At 46.6% G+C, this 22910-nt stretch overlaps 1 protein-coding gene across 1 annotated transcript; it reads right to left on the bottom strand.

Moving 5' to 3' along the window:
* Window positions 1-2856: 2856 nt before the first annotated feature.
* Window positions 2857-12410, bottom strand: nucks1a (nuclear casein kinase and cyclin-dependent kinase substrate 1a). The gene is made up of 8 exons (XM_066703161.1): window positions 12141-12410; window positions 9082-9131; window positions 7734-7839; window positions 7248-7294; window positions 7000-7161; window positions 6658-6810; window positions 6190-6339; window positions 2857-5031 (listed from the first exon to the last, which is right to left on the bottom strand). Exons 1-8 carry the CDS (start codon window positions 12155-12157, stop codon window positions 4769-4771), a joined length of 948 nt encoding a protein of 315 aa, XP_066559258.1. The 5' UTR covers window positions 12158-12410; the 3' UTR covers window positions 2857-4768.
* Window positions 12411-22910: the final 10500 nt, after the last annotated feature.

Genomic DNA, 22910 nt, shown 5'->3' with positions numbered 1-22910 from the left:
TTACACTTTCCTTCAAAAGCTTTATAAAACAGACTGCCCCCCCACCCCATTCATCACGATTGCCCTCACCCCCCAAATAAGATATTTACTAGGTTAGCTGCTACACAAAAAATGTCTGCATGCAAACACACACACAGGTCATAGCGTTCTTTGTGATGCATTTCATTGTGACAAGTTCAGATGAAATACAGACCCTGCATACTGCACAACCAACACCCCCCCCGACAAATTAGTTTTGTACCCAATTCTTCTGCTCTTTCAGACAGCACTAACAGTTCATCTGCAGGATCTGATATGCTGGATTTCTAAAGCAGCGACAGACCGCAGCAGGCCTTCCTCCCCCCACTCTGCAACGACTAAAGGGGTTGCATTTCTCTCTCAAATAGGAGATTAATATCTGTTTCTTGTGAAGTCACTGTGGCCTAGTCGCCTCCTCCCCCAGACTCAGCTATTCCTCCCGTCAGGAAACCGAGGTAAAAAAAAAAAAAAAAAAGGGGGAACCAGGGTATTCTCCAATTTGCCAATACCAGCCGTCCACCACGAGTACATATAACAAGATGTCTAATGCCGAGTTTACACTAGCGTGCCCGGTGTGGTTCAGCACGTTGGGCTTGTGTTTACACTACAGAAAGGGAGCCGAGTGATTGACGTTGTGAGGTTGTGTATATTGGAATATTTGTGTAGGTAAGGATTGCTTATAATTAATTACTGATGAATAAACAATCCAAATATTACTTATCTTGTTGCGAGTTTTCAGAATTTAAAAAAAATTAATCAACTCGACCATGGCCCCCTTCAGCCCAGAGACAGATCGGTTGTGTTTCGAGGCCAGAGTCTCATGGTTTAGTTCCGGCTCGGCTCGTACCATACCCGTACCGTAAGGGCCTGGATCTGGGTACACTAGTGTAAACGAGGCATTAATACATCGCTTTCTGAACGAAGACGACTACTCAGACACATGGGGGGCTCTTGCAATCGATGCCAACAGGAAACGGAGAAAGCATGGTTTTTCAAAATGGTTTTATTTATAATTTCAGACATGACTGGATTGACACCATAGGCTGAATCATGTTCAAATCACCCCTTTTAATGATCTGCACTGTAGGAGGACACTGCAAAGCTTTCTAACATGGCAGGAAACAGCACAAGTTTTGTTTTGTTTGTATCCCCCCTCCCATAAGAAAAACTACAGGGATCAGTCAGCTTTTGTGCAGAAAAGGTCACATTCCTCTGTAGGTGCTTAGACACAACTAGTACAATGACAATTCCTGCGATCAATTCAGTTATAAACCAGTTAAACTGACAGATGGTCGAGCTGGAGATCACAGTTTGACAAGATAGTCCGTTACACCTGAAACAGGGAAGTGCAATCCCCCCCGATCGAAATGCAGCAGGAGGCGTTTCTACATGAACTCCCCCAGCACACAAGCACACAAAACTGGAGACTTATATTTATACTTACACGGATATATGAGGGGCCAATATAAAAATACAAATCGTGTGTCATGAACGCATGCAACGCTGCAGCCGTCTCTAGAGAAACCCCTGGAAGGACGACTGCTGACGGACAAACTGGGTGGTTTTCACATTTCACAAAACTGCCCATAAGGAACACAAAAACAAAAATGTGTTCCCCTTAAAGCAGGATTAAAAAAATGATATACAACTCCCAAGATGTGTTCAGCTGTTGCTTCGCAAAACACTCACCTTTAGCTGCAGTTTAGAGATTGAGGGTACTGCATTGGGGGGGGGTGTCTCTCCCTACACTCCTCTAAAGGGACAAACAAACTGTACTTGTACGTCAGGGTTAATAATGAAACCCCATTATGTGCATGAAACAGAATCCAAGCATCAGGCACCTCCCTGCCCGACGAGACACGATTGAGGAACAGCAGAGGAAAAAAAATGTCCATGACTGAAAACCTTAAAAACAAAGACTAAAGCTCTGCACGCTTTCTTAAAAAGCTTTCGGGGTGAGAAACAAACAAAAGCTTGTATAGATGAGTTTTTTCCCCCCCCCCATGTTATTTTTAATCTGCATTTGTCCTTTGCAAGGAGCACACCAAGCCAAGTTGACCAGCGCAACCCCCCGCCTCTCATCAGATGAAGATACACAAGAACACACACTACTCGCATGTTACCACTCACACACAATAGAAGTTGACCAGTATAAAAATGTTCACTGTTTTAGATCAGTGGATGGGAAAAACATTTGTGGTTGTTCTCACAGTTGATACTCACTAACTAGACTGGAGCAGCGCGGGAGAAAAATCCCCACAGCACTGCCAATCACACCCGGCTCAAATCCCATTTAGGAAAAAGCTGTAAATCGATTTCAGCCGACAAAATAAGCCCACGTCGTTCTGGACACCTGGACCACGAGCATGACCTCGTTGGACACCCAAACCTAGGTCTACACATCCGAAGGAACCTATAGACAGACTTTTCAACAGTGCATGTGCATCTGCGGAGGAGACTGGGGCAAGAGGAGTGATGAAAACAAGATTTTCAGCCCAAAGAAGGCGTTTCTGGAGGTATTTACAATTTGATACAAGGTCTCGTCATGAACAATCACGGTTGCATCGGTACCGAGTCCCACACAGCGAGCCCCTGTAGAAGTGTAAGAGGCACAGTGTGTAGGGAAAAACATCACAGGCACAGTTTGACAGTTCATTCATCTCCGGCGTCATTAAAACTCTCGGACCATTAACATCAGGACCACAGGTGCCTCTCTACACATTTCAGCGATGAGACACTTGCCACTTGAGTAAAGAGATGGGTTTTTGTTGTTTTTTCATAAAATCAAGATACATTTTATTTTTTTTCTTAAAAAACAAACCAACCAACATTACAAAAAAAAAAAAAAATCAGAAGAAAACAAACCAAAACATTCATTTTTGGACTTATTTTGGGAGGGGGGGGGGGGGGGGGGGTTGGAAATCAAAAACAGTGGCAGGAAAAGCAAATTAAAATAAAAAAGCCTGGCGCAAGGGATTGAACTTGAACAACAAAACAGTCAATATACCGGTGCTGAGCGAGCACGGCTTATGCCCAACCCTAAAGCCACAACACACACCGGTCTGAGGACAACCTCGGAGCTCACGGGCGTCTCGACACTAAGCCAGGAACAGGAAGTTCACACACAGACAGACAGACAAAAGGGACACTCGGGTCAGTACCAGCTCAGGCCTGACTGGCCCTCTGCCCCAGGATTTCGATACACAATCGGCACAGGGCTCTCCTGCCACGTGTAGCATAATAAAAATAAGTCACTATCGCAGCTCTACATTTATTTATTTCTTTAATGTTTTTATTTAAACACCTTTCAGGGATTAACCATTTCTGAGCTCGGTTTTATTGCAAAGACAATGAAGACTAAAGAAAAACAACATTGCCAACTATGCATGACAGAGAGAGATGCACGCTGTAACACACTGGCTTTATAGCATCTCCCCGCCCCCCCCCCAGTTCAGATATATAGGTGGGGATGGGCAGGAATAATTAAAAAAATAAAATAAATGATGCAATATACATTGAGATTCAACAATACACATTTTGAAAGTTCCATCAGAAGAAACAAAAAAAACAGCTTACATGTCAAAGTTTCAAAAGAATATTTCCTGACCCCGTGTGGAAAAACAAAACAAGGTTGTTAACCGTTAGGTCCAGGTGTTTAAGCTCAGTGGTTTGGCAAATTAAATCCCACTTCCTTCAAACACTCGGACCTGGCACTGGCCAAGCGTGGGCTTGGACTGGGCTCGCTAATGCCGTAGGAGCGCAGCAGAGCAGAGCGCTGTCCGGCTTCACCGGAGAAGGATAGTGTTATACAAGGGGCTTCAACCAAGCAGGGGTCGAGAGCACAGCCGGGGACCCAGAGAGGAGCGGCCCGACTCCCCCCCGTCTGTAACAACACCCCGGACTCGATCACAGGACAGGCGCGGCCGGGTTACATTCACAGGAGTACATCTAACACACACACTCACACTCACACACACACACTCACTCACACCTGGGCGGCGCGGCTTTCACACTCAGAGCTGCACAGCACCGTCACTCGAGCGCCGGGCCGAACCTGACTGGGCCGATCGGGCTGGAATCCGTGTGGATTAATTAGCAGCTGGCAAATAAAACCAGGGGGCGTGATCGTCAGATAATCAGGTTTTTAAAGGTTTGTTTTTAGCGTTCATTGGCAGGTTCTCACAGCATGCAGAACTGGTCTTCGGTTAAAAGATACATTATAATAAGATTGGAAAGAAAGTTTAAAGTAATGAGATGGAAAAACACAGGGGACCTCACTCGTACGCAAGACGACTTGGGAACCTGTAAGTGGGTCCGAACTTCACGAATACTAGTTTTGTGTAGCTCTGGTCGCTCTACAGAAAATACTAGCTGGTGCTCAGGGTCCTACAGTGCCCCCCAGTAACGGCCTCCTGTGCATCTCCTGCTGACTGAACAACTCGTGACATTGGGGATTAAAAGTGATATAGAAGCAAACAAAACAAATCAACCAGGACTAAGTTCATGCACCTGCATTGGTAAGATCTGCCCAGTTCAGTCTCCCACACACACTCTCTCTCACACAGTGAAAGTCCTTTGAGATATGGTATTTACAAGCAAAACCGAAAGAAAAAGCACAGATTAAAAACAAACTGTCCAAACCATTGAGCCAGGCTGACATCGGAGGGGGGGGAGGGGAGGAGAATAGGAGGGGAAAAACGGGGGGAAACGAAAAGAAAAAAGGACGAGAGAGACTCCCACTGCAGCAGGGTTAGTCCTCCCCAGAAGGAGCTTCCTCTTCCGACTCCTCCTCTTCCTCCTCGGCAGCTTCTTCCGCTTTCTTTGGGGGAGGGGACTCCTTCTCCTTCTTCTTCTTCTCCACCACCACCTCGGGCTCCTCCTCTTCTTCCTCCTCCTCCTCCTCCTCGGGGGGGCTCTCCGGCTCCTCCTCCTCTTTGGAGGAGTAGGACTTCTCCGAGGCCTTAGCCGCGCTGGGCCTGCCCTTGCCCTTGCCCTTCATGGGGCTGGGGATCACTGCAGGACAGGGAGCGGGGGTTAGCGGACATACAAGATGCTGACTGAAAGGGGGACACAATGTATACAGAACAAAATCCCGTTGAGAGCAAACACGCGAGCAGGACCACAGGCACCCGGGCAGGAAAAACGGTTTCAGAACCAATTAGCACCACTCGATTTAAGATGCAGCTGATAAAGCAGCTGATGGGACCCTTGGATGTCCGGAAACTATTACAAAGGATCTGCACAATATAGGTTTTGTACCGTGTGTTCACAGATTGTGCAAGAACACAACCCTATAACCGTTTCAGTAAAGGTTTAAACTCCAGTGCGTCTAAAGGTCAGTCTCTGCTTCAGGTAACAGCTTTAAGATTACTTCACACCGGTCCACAAATCCGCGTCCGCCGAATTCGGATTAGACCTGTACAGATGCAGACGTGCATTTTATTTGACAGTATTACTGTGAAATCTGAACAGGTCAGTGTGTACAGTTCTAGCAAACAGATTTCCGTACGACTCTGGACCCAACTGACCCGTTCAAGTGCACAAACACGGCGCATGTGCTTCAAATAAAACACGGACTGCTCTGACTGGATGAGGGAATGGCTTTTTCAGTCAGAAAAAGAGTTTGGTATTTTGGTTGGAGTTCGGATTTGCTGAAAATGCGTGACTATTCGAGGTCAACGAATGCGGATTCGGACTCTGATCGGATCACTCTCTCACACTAGAGTTTTCCCATCACATCCCAACAACACTCCGGCCATCACTACTCACTCAGAGACCAGATAACTTCTGCAAACGCCTACCATCTGGCCTTGGTAAACATCTCATCTACTCTTAAACAAACCACAATTGCATCTAAAGGAAGAGAAGACATCAGCTTTGTCTTCTGTCCCAGGTCCTACATGAAAAGCTGGAGTGCGTTACTCTTTATACCCATTAAAATGGTCTTTGTCTGCAGGTTCCTTAGAGGGAGCTGGTTTCCGGTCTGGGATTGTCTAAATTCAGAGAGGATCTGTGACTGGAGGACGCTCGCTGCACTTTACTGGAAGGCCTCTGTACTAAGCCCGTTGGATTACATGCCGTCGAAACCCCGTAATGGACATTGTTCAGCCTGTGGACTCCTCCTACGCATACCCCCCCCGCCCTGTACAGACCCCCTGTCCCGCTCCTCACCGGTGGCTTTTAGTCGGGGTTTGGGGGATTTCTTCTCCCTCCTGTCAGGCTTGCTCCTCTTCATCACCTTCTTGCTCCTCTTCCGGGAGTGGCCGTAGTCACTGTCGTCGTCATCGTCGACCATGAAGTCTTCGTCGCTACCCGACTCCTCTGAGGGGAGAGACACACCAGGAGTGAGGGCAGGCAGAGGAGAGAAAACCAGTGACTGAAAAGGTGTGAGGAGAAAGAAAATGAGGGCAGAGAGATGGGAGACAGAGGGAAAGAAACAATGAAGAATGATAGGTGACAAAGCAAGAAAGGCAAATGGAAAGGGAAGAGAGGAAGGTCAAGGAGAGACCAGGAGAGGACAGGAGCGTCACACTGGACTCCGAGTGGACAACACCCCCCCCCCGTGACGGCCCAACACAAGTCACTTCCCATTCCGTAGCAAAACCCCAATCAGACCCTGCCCCCGCCCCCCCGCCTTACTGTCCAGGAAGGCCTGTTCATCTTCGTCCTTCTCCTCGTCCTCGCTGCCACCGTCGTCCAGCAGCATCTCCCTCTGCTTGGACACGGCCTTGGACGCAGCCTGGCGCTGCTGCCGCACCTTCTTGCTGACCTCTGTGTCTTCATCGCTGTCTTCTGCGGAGAGGCGGACGGCAGGAGGAGACGCAACAGGGAAGGAGAGATCAAGAAAGAAGAAAGAGAGAGACTTTCTTTTAGCTCTTCAAGGTCAAATAATAAATGTCACATGTCTGTCACATCCATGAAGATTATTAATCGATAATGCACATTAACATCCCCCAACACAAGGACCGCCCCACGCCCTACCTGCTGGTCTTTTCCGTAGTCTGGCCGTGCGTTTGGGCGTCCTCTCCAGTTTAGGCTTCTTTCCCTTTTTGCCCTTTTTCGAGCTGTCGTAGTCGCTGTCCCCCCCCTCGCCCTCCTCCTCCTCCCCTTCAAAGTCGTTGTCTTCTTCACTGCCGAAATCGTCTGAGAAAACGACGGGCATTAAATACAGAGAAGCAAACAAAATATACTGCATTGTGGGGTGGGGTTAGAACACGCGCTGGCCTTACCTGCAGAGTCATCTTTGGACTTGGACACTTTGTCATCTGAATCCTCGCTGCAGAAGAGAGAGAGAACAATAAAATCCCGTTCGTAGTGAAAAGGGAAGTGGCAATATTTCACCGGTCCTCTCTGGCCAATCACAGGCCGGCCTGATGGCTGCTGTTGCCCTGACTGCAGCGATAAAAACTGTCAACCTGGCAGACGATATACATCTTGGCGCCGGCTGCAGTTTCTGCTCAGACCCGAAGTAAGACAGGCAGAAAAAAACATAGTGCAAGAAGATCACTGAACCAAGACGAGAAGAAATAGGCATAAATCTCACACAGCCTCTTTTTAAGAGAGGAGACGTTTACTGTCATCTAAAATATTAGAACTCAAAGGTACAGTACGACGGATGGAACCAGTGCAGGAGAACTGGGACTCAAGCTCTGTGCTGGAGGTACATATGGTATGAAAACAGCTCAGGGTAGAGGGGATATCGCACGAGAGCTCACCTGTCTTCCTGCGAGTTCTTCCCCGATCTCTTCTTGTGCTTCACTTCGCGGGGAGACGAGCGCATCTTCTTGCTGGGGGGCGCCGAGTCTCTCCCGTATTCCTCATCTGAGCCGGAAGACAAGGGAGTCAGACCAAGACCGCCACCCACACCCCCCCAGAAATAAAAAAGGCAACGATAAACAACTGTATAAACTGAACCCACAAGAGCTCCGAGCGCCTAGAGCACCCCAGGGAGTCGGGAGGCTCGTGCAGTCTGACCATCGCTCACTAGAGTACAAATGTGCCAGATGCCAACATACAGAGGTCAGACTGAATGCAGACCATAACACAAAATAAACAAACACCCCCCTCCCACCAAAAAATGATTATATCCTACGGCAAAGGTCTGACCCTCCCAGCTGAGGCGACAGACTACAGCGGATGGGCACATCGCGATGGGAGATGACCCAGTACGGATACTAGGTTTCAGAACAGTACAGTACAGAAACCAACCCTGAAAAACACTGCAGCTGATTAAGGTCCAACACGACTGCTAGCTGATACTTCATTACCACTATTCGCAAGCCTACAAACACAGTCTAGACGGGCGATTCCGATTCCCCCTAAACAGAAGCAGTGCAGATTTTTGGGGGGGGGGTGTTTCCGCCTCAAGACAAGGCAGTAAATGAAGCAGATGCCTAACGAGAGAGAGTCAATCCATCAGGAGTTCGACAGATCAAATCATCAAACCACTAGAGATCCAACTACATCTCAATGCATTCATTTCAAGAGCCATTCATTAGGAAATCCAGTGATTAGGCCAGCCCCCCCCTCCCCCACCAATGACAGTGGTGGCAGGGAAGAGGGCCGGAGGGCAGGTAGAAGTTATTAGCCACTCACTCGGCAGCAATCACTCCATCAGTGCCGTCTCGTACGCAGACCGAGCGCAGCTTCCTTCGGTGTAGCGAGACCGGGCCTACACGACCCCACACACATCTGTCTGTGCACAATCTGTGGCTTCGCACAGGCCGGTCCGAGCCTACGGGACGCACAAGATCCCGCGTCGCCTCTGTGCCGTTACATCGCCACATGCCCAGACTGCTCACTTGGATACAGAGAAGCTGATCACAGACTTAAATAATGCAGCTTCTTCCAGAACTCAGTATATTGGGAGGTTGGGGGTGATGTGTGTGTGGTTGTTGGATGAACAAATTAATTGAAGTGAGTTTACACTTCCAGTTCATTCATTTACTCCATTTTTTGCGTTTCACAGATAGAAAGCAAACCGGCCGACCTAAGCGATGATCTCAAATCGCAAGCCTGGACTTGAAGGCGAATTCGTGACCCCCGAAAAACAACGGGCCTCACCTGCATCATCGGACTCCTGGAACTGTGAGTAATCCACCACCTTCCTGTTCCTGCAGAGAGAGAGAAAACACGGGCATCAAAGCTAATGGAGAGACGTCACACTGAACAGACGGGGGCTCACAGCCCAAAGAGCGGCTACAGAAGGGACTGCAGCCCACCCAGCTGTGCCCCCACACAGGCACATTCACTACAGGCTGCCGCTGCCACCCCCACTGGCTCCTTCAACACCACCCCAGAATATAACATCGCATCGGTTTAGGGGAGGGGGTAAGGCAATAACTATCAGAAGACTTCCTCAGCAGCATCACGCTTTGAGCCCAATACACACACAGTGGCCAGAGTGGATTTGTACAGAATGTGGTTTATTTAAGCCAAGAGAGGCTGACCTGACCTACACAACTCCTGCGCTATGGCGAATTCTTGGGCGCAAACCAACATAAAAACTGTCTTTTCTCTTGCAATCTCCACAGACTGTGTAAGTGGATTACACGAAACCACAGCCGCCCCAACCTTCAGTACAGCACCAGGCAGAAGGGGACAGGTGCGCCGCTCGAGAATTAGTAGGCAGTCTTAGACGGCGGGGATCAAGGAACAGCGCCCGAACAAGACAACCCCACTTATCTTCTCGATAAACAATTCGCCCCGATAGCCCTCTAAAGCCTTTCATCATCTCATCAAGCCATGCAAGAATCCTCTCGGACAGGCCCAGTCCACCGGCGCTGCTCAGCTCAGGGATGCCGTGACCGAGAGAGACTCGGACTTCCTCCCGTATTTATTTAACCTCTTACAATCGAGGCTGCCAAAGGAATAGGCCAAACAACTTGTCTGTGTCTGGGTGAGGTCGAGGATCCCCGCCAGACAACACAATCCAGCTGCAGAGTTGCCGATTAATCTCCGCAATAATTTTACAAGCTCATAAACATTCAGCAACAGTTCGTCCATGTCCATCATGTAAATTAATGTAACACAACCACACTGAATTACATCAACAACAACGACATACAGCTGACTGCAGAAGACTGGATAGCTGGATTATTTTTCAGGAAGTGCCCGTGTGACATTTGTAGCCACCACGCCAGGCTCTGGCTCCGGGCTATACCGCGTGGGGAATTTCAAGAAACATAAATCCTTGGACTAAATGCTATGGATCATTCTTGCCCTTGGTTACACCTTCTGCAATAATACAGCTGTCACCATTTAAAAAACACCATTACCCGACAATAATATAATTTTGGTTGGAGATAAAATTAGATTAGTCTCCTTGAACACTGTCTTTTTCCCAGCACAAGCACAACACAATTATATAGAACATCATGCCTGGGTTTTTTCCATTTCAGCAAGTGTGTAACAAAAAACTATTCTTATAGAAAGACAACAAAGATGCTACATAAAAGTATGTAGGCATGTGGGGGTTACATACAGCGATTCTGCACTGTGATTACAGTACAAAACCATGCTGGAAAAAATTAACGCATTTCAAAATAAAGAGCTGGAGGAATTCTTAAACATTAAAATCATTGCAGCACATGACCATTGCACTTTGCAAACTCAAAATCCTAACCCATACAATTCTCAGAGCTTGCAAGCTACAGCTATAAACTGACTCACAGCGCATGTTTTAGGTGCATCAGACCTGGGTACAAGCTGAACACGACACTGGGGACCATCTGGCCTAGCTGGGCAGGCAGAGATCGCCCGAGACGAGCTCCGACCGCTCCGCTCCGCACGACAACTGCGATTCAGTGATGGGGCACTGGAGAGAGCAGACACTGCAAGGAATACAACTTTTACAACCCAACATCCCAGGGGGAGGGGGACAAAACCTTCAGCACATTCGCCCAGAGACAGCTGTGCTTCACTCGTGCTTTTGTCTACATTTCCCACAAACCAACGGTCTTAAATTCCTGATTTATTCCGAGATAATTCAAGTGCAACGTGGTTATATAACCACCCCTCACCCTTCCCTCAAGTTTTGTTTATGAATGTCCATGTACAGCTTGAGGCCCAAGTTAATGTTCTTAAGCAGCTGGACAGTACACATGCCACAGTCCTTACTTGACATGCTATAATTTCAAGGGCCCAAAACGAGATGGGCTTTGCAAGGGGGCATATTCTAAATTCAAACTTTAAAAGATGTATTTTTCTATTCTACCCTTCTGTGTCCGTGTGCTTCTTTTTTATTATATTTGCCTAGGGGAGGCGAGGCTCACGCTCTCAGGGTGCGAGGGATTAACTGCAAAAGTGAAACGTGGGCTGTGCGACCCCCCGGCCGCGCGGTGCGTGCGTGCGCGCGCGCTCCACACGGACACGCAACGTTCTGATTAACTGCAGGTCATTAATTAGTGGCCGGAGCAAAACACCCAGAACGCCCCCTCCCGCTACAACAGCGCAGCAGGCTGAGCAACTTCCACAAGTCCTGGAGGTGTGGTGCCGTGGCCACAGACCCCCCCGCCGTGACGTCACCACCCCACATACCTACTCTTAATTGCGCGCGAGCAGCGATGTTTTGGGGGTTAGCTTTTTATTTTTTTAGACCACTACGCTTTCCCAGCCCCCTCCCCCCACCGCCACCCCTCCCCCTCCTTGAATCTGAGCTTCTCCGTCCAAATGCAAATTAATAAATAATATAACATTACAGACGCGACTCTGTGTAATCAAACATCTGGGTGGTGGGGGGTAAATAAGTTGACGCGGGGCTCTGCGATGTGCAGATCCGACCAGCGCCTCGCATCAATGAACAGTGCCGGGGGCCGTCTGGGCGAGGATGAATGGGAAGCCGTGTCGTCGCTCCCAGCGGCCGTCGCCGAGTTAGAGGCGCTTTGCAGGCGCGGGGCCCCGGCCGCGCAGAATGGATGCAACTCGAAAGGCGCGCAAACGGCGGGTCCGCACGGTGCGGGAGGAGGGTGCGTGCCTCAATTGCAGCTTTTGAACTTTAAAGCCATGCACAGAAACCCACATCGCCCGAACAGAACCGACAGGACCGGACTGCTGCCGTGCGCCCGGTCCGGCCGTGCATGCGAGCGTCGGCGCCCCGAGAAAAGCAGAGGAAACAGACGTACCTTACTGGTCTTGACATTTTGCAGAAATACTGTAGAGGTTAAAAAATATATAAAAAAGGAGAATCCCGAGGCAAATAAAGGAAAAGGATAAAAGCGCTGGGTTTTTGCTCGGCGGAACGGCCTCGGCGAAAAATGCAGCCCAGTTTCTGAGCCGAACCAAAAAAATAAAAAAATAAAATGTGTTTTAAAGGGGGTTTTATTTGAATTTTACCCTCAGCTTCACAAAATGGTGATTAAAACAAACTGAAACTGCAGGTCGCGCGCAACCTAAACCCTGGCCGTGGGCGGGGCTGTCTCGCCAAGGTCCGCCCCCCCCGCCGCCGATTGGGCCGCTGGGCGAAACGGGCGCCGTGGTTGGAGGATTCGAATCATCATTCTGCCGCTGATTGGAGGGGGGCGGTGCTCGTCATGCGCACGGCCCCGCCCCCGCTCGCCCTCCCCCCACACGGATAGGTTGAGAGCGCACTGCTAAGAAAACAAAAAGAGCAGGCCCGGGCTGGAGCCGAGCCTCTGCGGCTGCACTGGGCTCGGCTGGATTCAAACGAGGGTTCAGTAGAAGGGGTTTGCAAGAGATTGGTGCTTAAATGTTAGGCTTATTGCATGATGCATCAGCCAAGGCAAAGTAGGTGTCGTGGCGTTGGCAGCAGTGCTGGACTTCAGCTGGACACAGAACGCCTGTCTCTGCAATGCAAAGTTTGAACAAATTTCCAATGTTTTCCTCAGAGCCAAAGCCTGGGATGTAGTTGTTGCTGATTCCCTCAGTCTTAAGGATGATGCTCTGGCTTTGAAGAAAACCCCTACACAATGTAATGTCCCAGTCCTTGTGATCTCTGAAGTTACCACATACACACACACACACACACACAATTCAAAGCTTTGGTGAAGGTAATCATTGAAATGAGAGCCTGATTTAATCACAAACACTGAACTCTAGGCCACAGCACTACATCTGCTTCAGCTTGTGCATCATATATTTATCTAGTTATTGATTTATTTGCAGTGTATAACTCTCTGATGGTTTTGTATACTGCATTTTTGTTAAACCCAATTCCCAGATGCAACTTTGTATACTTCCTTTTGTTTAATTTAGGTTGCATTGGATCAATGTGTAAAAAAAGTGAAAATTAAAAATGATATCCCAGCTCAGCATCAATATACTGAATATTATAATAGGTCAGTCCTCATCGTGCTCCTTCTTCAATGCGATGGTTGGATGTAATCTCATGCCACTCTTCCTGATTGAAGATTCAGAGGTACATTCTTGATAGTTTTGATTGTTCCATGTGGTGATGTTTTCCACCCGTTGACATCTGGGTCTTCCCAGATCATGCCTCATAATATTTATTAGTAGTGATCGGCTAGTTTTTATCATATTGAACATTTTTTCATTTGACATTTTTCTGGACCAGGACATTTTTAGCATCCTTTGAAAAAACACCATAATTCAAATGCATCAATCCAGGCATGTATTGGTTTAGATAAGGTCCAGGTCTGTTAATCAATGTTGAGCACAAACCAAGCAAGTTTCACTCTTACCCTAGTGGTGTGTTCAGCGCTGGAAATAACCCAGAGCCATGACACCAGCCTCACAGTCAATGCTGACTCTATGGATTCTTCTAGAAACCTCTGAGTGAAAACTGGGGAAAGATCACCATCTAGAAACCAAGCTAATAAGATGTTTTGTAACATCTTCCTCTTACTGTTATGTTCCTTTTATCACAATGGTTTCCAAAGACAAACATACACATTCATTTCTTCCAGATGACGTCCCTTCACTCTCATTTACCTATAAATCTTTCCTCTAAGCGTCCAACAGCACACTCTCCCGTGTGTAGGGTTCTCCATTTTCTTTTTTGAAGTCTCCTATTTACGCTGCTCACAATGGTTTCTTAAAGGTCAGGGGAAATATCTGTAATGACAAGATCACCCTGTCAGGCTGAATCTTCGCCTCCCCGCCACCCAGTGCTAAAAAAGCCTCACCACACCGTCCCCTCTAGGTGCCATTGACAAGAGTCTCAGCCTGAATTTAACAATGCTATGCCACAATTATAAATAAATACATTTGGAAATTAATATATAATGTAGAAAATATGGATAAAAACACATCAGAATATTAGTTTTGTAATTAATTATAATATTAGTTCATTCATAGTTTTTAATTATGGCATGCAATATCCTCTAAATATGGGAAACAATTACAGAAATGTTGTGTAAACCTGCTTACATCCCATTTACACTTTTTTATTTTACCACAATGACAAACACACACACTGTCAGAGAATAGTGACAACCACAACCCCCCCACCCCCACCACACACAGAAACCTTTTTAACATGGAGACAATATCTGAGATCAAAACTTTCAATATCGATCTCTTTTGTTGTATCTGTGTTCTTGCCACTTACAATCATGCATACAATTGCACATCATACAACAATCATGTCAAACTTATTTTTAATCTTAAATAAATGTAACTCGTTTTTAGTTTACAGCAGATAGGGGAGTTATTAGACTACACAGTGTGGCACACAGTGATGTCTGAAAACCTGCATTTCGATTGTATTATTCTTTGTTTTCAGTCCCAGTGTATTTCTGACTAAAGAGATGATTTGGTCGAAAATGAAAGGAGCATAAAACGTGTGAAATTGATTTCTGAGCAGTCGGTTCTCTAGGGAACTTGGAGATACGGGCCACGGCTGTGTGAAGGCCCCTCACAATTTGATGAGACACCAGGGCCGCTATTCCGCAGCTGATTCCTCTAGACTGGCGCTGTTTCACCGGAGACCGGTGCGCTGACGCAACCAGGCGCGTCAGGAACAGGAGGACGTGGGTGATTGTGGTTTCTGTGGCCACCAGGTGAAGGCGTTCTCTCTTGTCACTGGTATCCCTCGGGTGCACTCCTCCCTTTTCCTCCCGCACAGCCTTGGGCTCCCACCCCTACTGATTCAAGCCTCAAGTTTCCAAAGCAGGGTGTTGTGTGTGTGTGTGAGAGAGAGTGTGTGTTTCCATGTGTGTTTGTGTGTATATGTTTTGGTACGTGTGTGTGTGCATTTGTGTGTTTGCGTGGGTGGCTGCTTGGGCGTGATTGCATGTGTGTATATTTCTAGCTGTGTTTCTGTGTGTATGTATCTGTGTTTCCATTTGTGTGTGTGTGCATGTGAGTGTTTGCATGTGTGTGGGTGGGTGGCTGGGTGGGTGTGTTTGCATGTGTGTTTGTGTGTGTGTATTTGTGTTTCTGTGTGTGGGTGCTTTTCTCCTTCACCAGCCGGCTCCTTCCACTGACTTCTTGCGCTCATGGCATCTGTCTGCCCCACTAAAGGACACAGAGCTCAGATCCTAGGTTGCAGATGCTGAGACGGGAGCCCAGACATACAGCAGGTGGACTCCAGCTCAGACTCATTTTGGCTCAGTAACAGTCGCACTCATCTTATCCAGGGTGACTTACAACATAAGTGCAATACGAAGTGCAAGAATACAGTTAAGTACAAGGCATCAAACATTACAAATTCAAATTTACATTAAACAGAGCAATTCAAAATATAATACATTTTACACAGGTAAGTACAGTAAGTGAGGTCCTACATCCTGGACGGTAAAAGCTAAGTGCTGTCAAGATGTAGGGTCACAGTCAAGGGCTACGGGAAAGGGAGTAAGGAGGAAATCCATCAATAATACAAGTATTAGTAACGCAAGAAGCATGATGAAATGCTGTGAAGTGCTATATAACGGGGATTAAAAGGACTAATATTACAAGTGCTGTCGGAAGAGATGCGTCTTGATAAGCGCTGGAATGAGGTCAAGGACTCTGCTGTTTTGACTTCGGTGGGCAGGTCGTTCCACCACTTAGGGTTCAGGGATGAGAAGGAGCGGCTCTGGAGGAAGGAGAGTGGAGAGGAGGTAGAGTTAGTCTTCTGGCACTGGAGGAGCGCAGTGGTCTGGAGGGGATGTATGGAGAGACGAGTGACTGAAGGTAGCTTGGTGCCGTGTGGTCGAGACAGCGGTAGGTGAGGGTCAGTGTCTTGAACTGAATGAGTGCCGGTATTGGGAGCCAGTGGAGGGAGAGAGCAGTGGAGTAGCGTGTGTGAATCGTGGCAGAGAGAATACCAGACGAGCCGCAGAGTTCTGGATGAGCTGGAGCGGCAGGTAGTAGATGCAGGCAGGCCGGCCAGGAGGGAGTTGCAGTAGTCCAGGCGGGAGAGGACCAGTGACTGGACGAGCAGCTGAGTCGAGTAGTCGGTGAGGAAGGGACGGATCCGGCGTATGTTGCTCAGGAAGAATCTGCAGGTGCGTGTCAGAGTGGTGATGTGCTGGGTGTAGGAGAGCACAGGATCGAAGGTGACTCTTAGATTTTTAGCGGAAGAAGAAGGAGAGAGTGTGGTGGATTCCAAGGGGATTGAGATGGAGAGGTCAGCAGAAGGTGAGGAAGAGTGGGGGAGAAACAGGAGATCCGATTTGGAGAGGTTGAGCTTGAGGTGGTGCGAGTGCATCCAGGCGGAGATAGCAGACAAACAGGAAGAGATGCGAGAGGGGATGAGAGGGTCAGAAGAGGTTAAAGACAGGAAGATCTGGGCATCATCTGCGTAGAAGTGGTAGGAGAAACCATGGGATGCGATGAGGGAGCCCAGGGAGCGAGTGTAGAGAGAGAACAGGATGGGGCCCAGGATGGAGCCTTCGGGTACGCCTGTGAGCTGAGGTTGGGGGTGGATGAGGAACCTCGCCATGTCACTTGGTAGGTCCAGTCGCTGAGGTAGAAGGAGAACCAGGTGAGAGCGGTCCCAGAGATTCCAAGGTCTTCTTTACGAGAAGTTAAATGGAAACAATAATTTCAATATAATATTAAAACCAAAATAAAAAATAAAAATATATTTTTCCCCAGAGTGATTCTGAAGTTTGTGCTTTTCATATTTTTGTATTTCTGTTGTATGAATCTTGCAGGTGCTGTGCTTTAGGCCCAGAAGGGGTCAGTGTGAATTAATGTAAAAGATCATGGAGGATCAAATCTTCTAATCCTTGTTAGCTCACAGCCTTGGTCACTGGCCTTACAGCTGGCGGGTTGTGGGCTAAGAACCGGGGTGACCTGCTGGACATGTGTTTGTGTGCTGCTAGTGCTTTGTTTTAGTGTCAGAGGGGAGTGGAAGGTTGATATCCCAGATTGTTGAACATGAGAAAGGGGAGCTCTGTGGCCCTGTGTGGAGTGAGCAGGACTTGAGTTCTAATTGAGGTTGTGGTGCTGTCTTCTGAGAATGTCTGTCCAGGTTCAATGGGCATCGTAAGTCTGATATTAAAAATCTTGAATAATATTAGAAGTCAATAGTTTGGAACCCCACAGCTTTGCCGACTATCCTTAAAGCTGGAAGGTCTGTTCAAATCCTGGTTCAGCTGCTGTCCTTTGAAATGATTTTTGTTCTGTGCTACAACTGCTCTGTTTTACTGCCACAGGGGGGCAGTGTGAGGCAGATGTACAACTGAAACTCAGTTGGTTTTGGTGTTTTATTTTCAGGAGGAGCAGTATAAGGTTGATGAACCAGATCTTATACCTGGCTTACTGTGTGTTAGGGGGGTGTTTAAGCTACTAGGTGCTGGGTTCAAATCCCGAATTAACCCTTGTCTTCTGAAAAGGGTTAGGAGGGCAGTGTGAGGTTGATATATCAGATATTTTTGCACTTGCAATAGGAGTCCTTTGTGGCTGAATCACAGAGTGCTGGGCTTGTAACCAGCAGGCCCCAGGTTTGAATCCAGGCTGAGGTAATTACATTAAGGGGGTGTAATACAAATCAATTTATAGAAAGTGGGTTATATTAGGGTAGTTTGTAGAAAGGAGTGTGTTGGGGGTGTTGGCAAAAACCACTGTAGGAGGTTGTGAGGTTGGCTAACAGCTGAGGTGAGGGGAATGGGTTAGTGTAGTGGAGGACAACAGAGTATGAAAGGGTAGGCCTGGCATTAGTGTAGGTGGGTATGTTATATGTTATATGCTCTCCTAGCCTGTGCTACCCCTGGCACACTATCTCATCCTGTGCTTAACTCCTCAACCAAGGTCCTCTATCTCCCAACATCCTAGTTTACCTACACTACACAACCTTCTCCCTATACATGGGTTAGTACTAACTCTATTAATGTACTTACCTCACTCACTCAACCCTGGGTCCTGCTGGCTACCACTCACTATGACTCCTACTGGAAGTGCTGAAATATGTGGTATATCAACCTCATACTGCTCTCCTGACCCTAAAACAAAGTACTAAATCAGAAGACAGAGGTTCAACCAGTATTTGAACCCAGGTCCTTGTAGGTCATCCACCCCTGTAACACACAGTGAGCCAGGTATAAGATCTGGTATAATCAACCTTACACTGCCCCTCCTGAAAATAAAACACCCGGACCAACTGAGTTTCAGAAGACAGAGGCTGAAGCAGGATTTGAAAACAGACCCTCCGATATATAGATTCACTTTATGCAGTGAGCCACAAGGGATTACATACATACTTGATTGTTCTACTATCTACCACTGCCTGCTCTGACAAAAACTGAAGACAACAGATTTTCAGAAGGCAGGGGATCCACTCAGGATTTCAACTCAGGACTTACTAGGTTTCAAGCAAGCACTACATGCAGTGAAACACACAAAGACTTGTTTAAAGATCTGCTATATCAACCTCACACTGCCCTAGCACTAAAATAAGGCACAAGCAACAGATTGTGTGAAGACAGGGGCTCAAGATCTGCCAGCCTTTAATCTAGCACTTTGCATGGTGAGTTACAATTGACTTCCAACTATGTGCTACATCCAACTCACAGAGAATCCTCTGGCACCTAAAGATGCTGCATTAGGATTTGAACCCACAACCTGCAAGGTCAGCACTCAATGCAGTCAGCCACATGGATTATCTTTTTAAGTGAGTAAAGTTGTAGTATATCAACCTCACACTGCCCCCTCTGGCACAACAATAGAAGATAAACTACAGGTTTTAAGCAAAACCAGGGCCCCATTCCTCATACCTGGTTTAACTAATTCGGGCTAACCAGATGTTAGCCGGATTCAATAATTCCGATAATTTAAGTCAGGCTATCTCCGTTCCTCAGAGCCAAATAGAGGCTAAACTTGTCTTGTTACCTGGATCCTGACTTAAGAAATCTGTATGCTTGTACAAATGCAACATGGACTGAGAGTTTGCTGCATCAGAATCGTTAGCTCTCTATTGTGTTGTCATATTTTGTTATTGTTCTTTTTAAAATATATAATACTGCAGTATTATGTTGTACTAATTGATCTGTCTGATATAAATGGTTTCTTCACCTTTTTAGCCAAATTAACGGGCTATGAATTAACGGGCTATGAAATTAACACTATTAGATCACTTCTAAAACAAATATGTAAGCAATGATTTCTGACAAATACAATTATTTCCTACACCTTCCTCAAATTTCTGCTACAATGTAGACTCTCTGAATATTCTTGAGTCGTGCACAGAGCCTGGCCACTTGGGCTCAATACTTGAAATGAAGATCATATGGGAATAACTGCGGTCAAGCCATGGGTGATGTACAGTATTATCCAAAATCTGATACCCCACTGTCTAGCACAGACATTGTATAATTAGTTGTTAAAATGGTCATTAATGTCATAAGCACCTGTACATCAAAGCTGTGAAATGATTTCCTGTTCACAAAATCTGCCTCAATTTGGTCCTGAGGTGCCCTGATGGGGACCTGACTGCACAGCGCAATGACTGTGTGGATCTCTGCGTCAGAACATAGAACATGACAGTGTCCAGTGGAGAGGAGGCCATTCGCCCCATCGTGCGCGTTTGCTGTCCATTAATAACTAAGTCATCCAAGGATCCTATCCAGTCTGTTTTTGAAGCTACTGTACAACTACATCGTGTTATAATGTAGTCTGTAATACAATAACGATAGGATTACCTTTGAATTAAATTGCATATAACCTCGTAGCAGCTTTGCCAATATTTTGAAGTGAGTGCAGGATGCGCCTCTGTACGGCTGCGCAAGTAAATTTATAGGTGAATTATACCTCACCGACTGACTCTATAGCGCTCAAATAGGAAAATACGTTAATTATGCAAATTATCTTGGCGATCTCTCAGTACTCATTCACTCCGAAAAGCTGATGTTATTAAAACGGCTCTTTGATCTCTAAAGCATTTCAGAGGGGTGTGTCGAGATTATTATTACATTATTTTACTGTAATTCTACATTGCATTCTTACATTTTATTTTAGACCAAAAACCATCATGCCAAGCTTATATAAACAGAAGACAGACAGGGCATCTTTCCCCGTGTCCGTTTCAAAGACCACTTCATTGGGGGATCACCAGCAGGATCAATGGGTCATGCAACAAAATGTGGATGGATGAATGAAGAAGCCTTTGTGAAGTTCCTGGAGCACCTTATACGTCACACAAACTGCCTCATTGCATTGATCAAACCAGTTGTGCTGATTCTTGATAATCACGTATCTCACATTTCACTGAAGCCTTCGAAAACTGCAAAGGAAAATGGTCATGCTCACTCTGCCACCTCACACCTCCCATCGCTTACAACCCTTAGACAAAACAGTCTATGGACCACTGAAGACCTACTACAATAGAGCCATGGATGGTTGGATGTGTACAAACCCTGGTAAAACCGCAACAATATTTGACATTCCAGGACTTGTGAGGGAAGCATTCATGTCAGCAATGACACCAAGAAACATCATCTCAGGATTCAAAGTGACAGGCATATTCCCGTTCAACGGGGATATTTTTCTAAATGAAGATTATGCCCCATCCATGGTCACAGACAGGCCAAACCCGGAGGAGCCATCCAACAGTGCAGACCTGCCTGTACCATCAACCCATGCCATGAGTCCTGATTGCTCATCAGCAGTTCCAGACCCAGAGGAGCCACCTGCTACTCTGCCTGAACTATTAAACAGAATCATGAATCCTGAACCTCATTTGAGGTATGTGTCCCCAGGAGACATACATCCCTTCCCTAAAGCCACAGCAACTAAATGTGGGGAACTGGGTAAATAACACTTATCCTTATCTGTACTTATTTCTCCTAATAATTAATAAGTTCAGGAACACCAAGAGTTAAGAGGGAGTTCACTACCTCAGAGACACTAGGTGGCTGTGGCAAGCAGCTGAGGCACTATAAATATGAGAGGCGCAGTGAGGCGAGGCTACAGTTCTCACTCATTAAAAGAGATGTAACTACGCCACCACATGGCCTGATGTGTGCTATTACTTCCTTTATTCAGGTAGGTTGAAGTAGACTAAAAGATAGTGTTTAGTTGCAATGGGGTCGTGATCTGCACTAAACTGTCATTTTTGTTTTTTATTAACTTTGGTTTATCCACATAAACGGACTGCAAGGTGGTGGAGTAGGCCTCTAGGTCTCTGCAATGTAACGATATGCTACGTGTGTCACTCTGACATTGAAAATACTGGCTGGAAATATTTCTTTAATGTTGATACATTTTTGCTTAAAACTGATATGTGTAAAAAGCATCTTCTGTACGCTATAGTTCTAACTCATTAAAAGAGAAGTAACTACGCAACCACATGGTCTGATGTGTGCTATTACTTCCTTGATTCATGGCCGTAACATAAACCTAGAATGAAAAGGAAGAAAGTAAAAATAAAAATCTTGACCAACACACCAGAAAAGCTGGAGTTGGAGAAGGCACACAGTGACAGAGAAAATAAAAAGACTGAAAAAGAGAAGAAAAAGACTGAAAAGAGAAGAAAAAGGCTCTGAAAGGGTCAAAACAAATAAAAACCAAGAAGAAAACTGTTGTCTACTGTAGCTCAGAAGAAAGTGACATAAACATTTCACTTAAAGACACCGCTCACTATGATAGTTCAGAAGATGACCTGAGTGAGGATGATGGTGACTTCCTCATTGTGAACTTTACGGGTAAAAACAAATCCTATGATTACATTGGATTGGTGGGCGCTGACATCAGTGCAAAGTTGCTGAGGCGAGTCGTGGGAGTTCTGTGGATGGAAAGCCCACCTTCGCATTCAAAGAGAATGATGAAGGATTCATCCCTAGAGGTGATGTGCTCAAGAAACTACCCACACCGCAAAAACTTGGTGGAACAGCCAGAAGGGAGCAGATTCCATATTCCCCAGCAGCATTGACAAGTGGGATGTTGAGTAGTAGCCCAGTTCTGTGAGGAGAATTGCAGTGGATTTTGTTCTGAACATTTTAAATAGGCCTTGTTGAAGAAAATTGGCCTTTGAAGGTGAAAACTTTATCTTTAAATAAAACCTTTAAGAAGTAATTTGGTATTCAATTTGTCTTGCTTTGATATAGCAACGAAATGCGGTCTGGGGGGGGAGGGGGCAAAGTGCGGTCCAGAGTGGCGGGGTGGCTGACGATGTGGTGCGGTGTGGTCCACCAGTCTACACAGGGCAACCGGCCCACTTACGATTCGACCGGCCCAAATAGCAAAAAAAGGGACCAGCCCTTCTGGCATTTGCCAGAATTGCCAGATGGCCAGTCCACCTTTATACATAAGTATAATTTTAACATTTTCACCGGCAGTTCTCATCTGGTTCAGAGGCTCTTCTGGATCAAGCAGCTGATTGGCTAAATGTGCATTAGTGTTGAGCATCAGGATCTTCTGTGACTCATAAAGATATGAAATCTGAAGGACCGAGAAGCTAGAGCCCTCGGTTTAAATCTAACAGCTCTGTCCTGTACCAGTTATCACCACAAGAGGGCGCACCAACCCTGCAAATAGAAGGGATGCAGTGCTGG

The sequence above is a fragment of the Amia ocellicauda genome, chromosome 5 (assembly GCF_036373705.1).
Source record: "Amia ocellicauda isolate fAmiCal2 chromosome 5, fAmiCal2.hap1, whole genome shotgun sequence".
NCBI classification, from domain to species: Eukaryota; Metazoa; Chordata; class Actinopteri; order Amiiformes; family Amiidae; genus Amia; species Amia ocellicauda.
The sequence above is the reverse complement of the archived record's forward strand: the minus strand, read 5'-3'. Positions and strand labels throughout refer to the sequence as shown.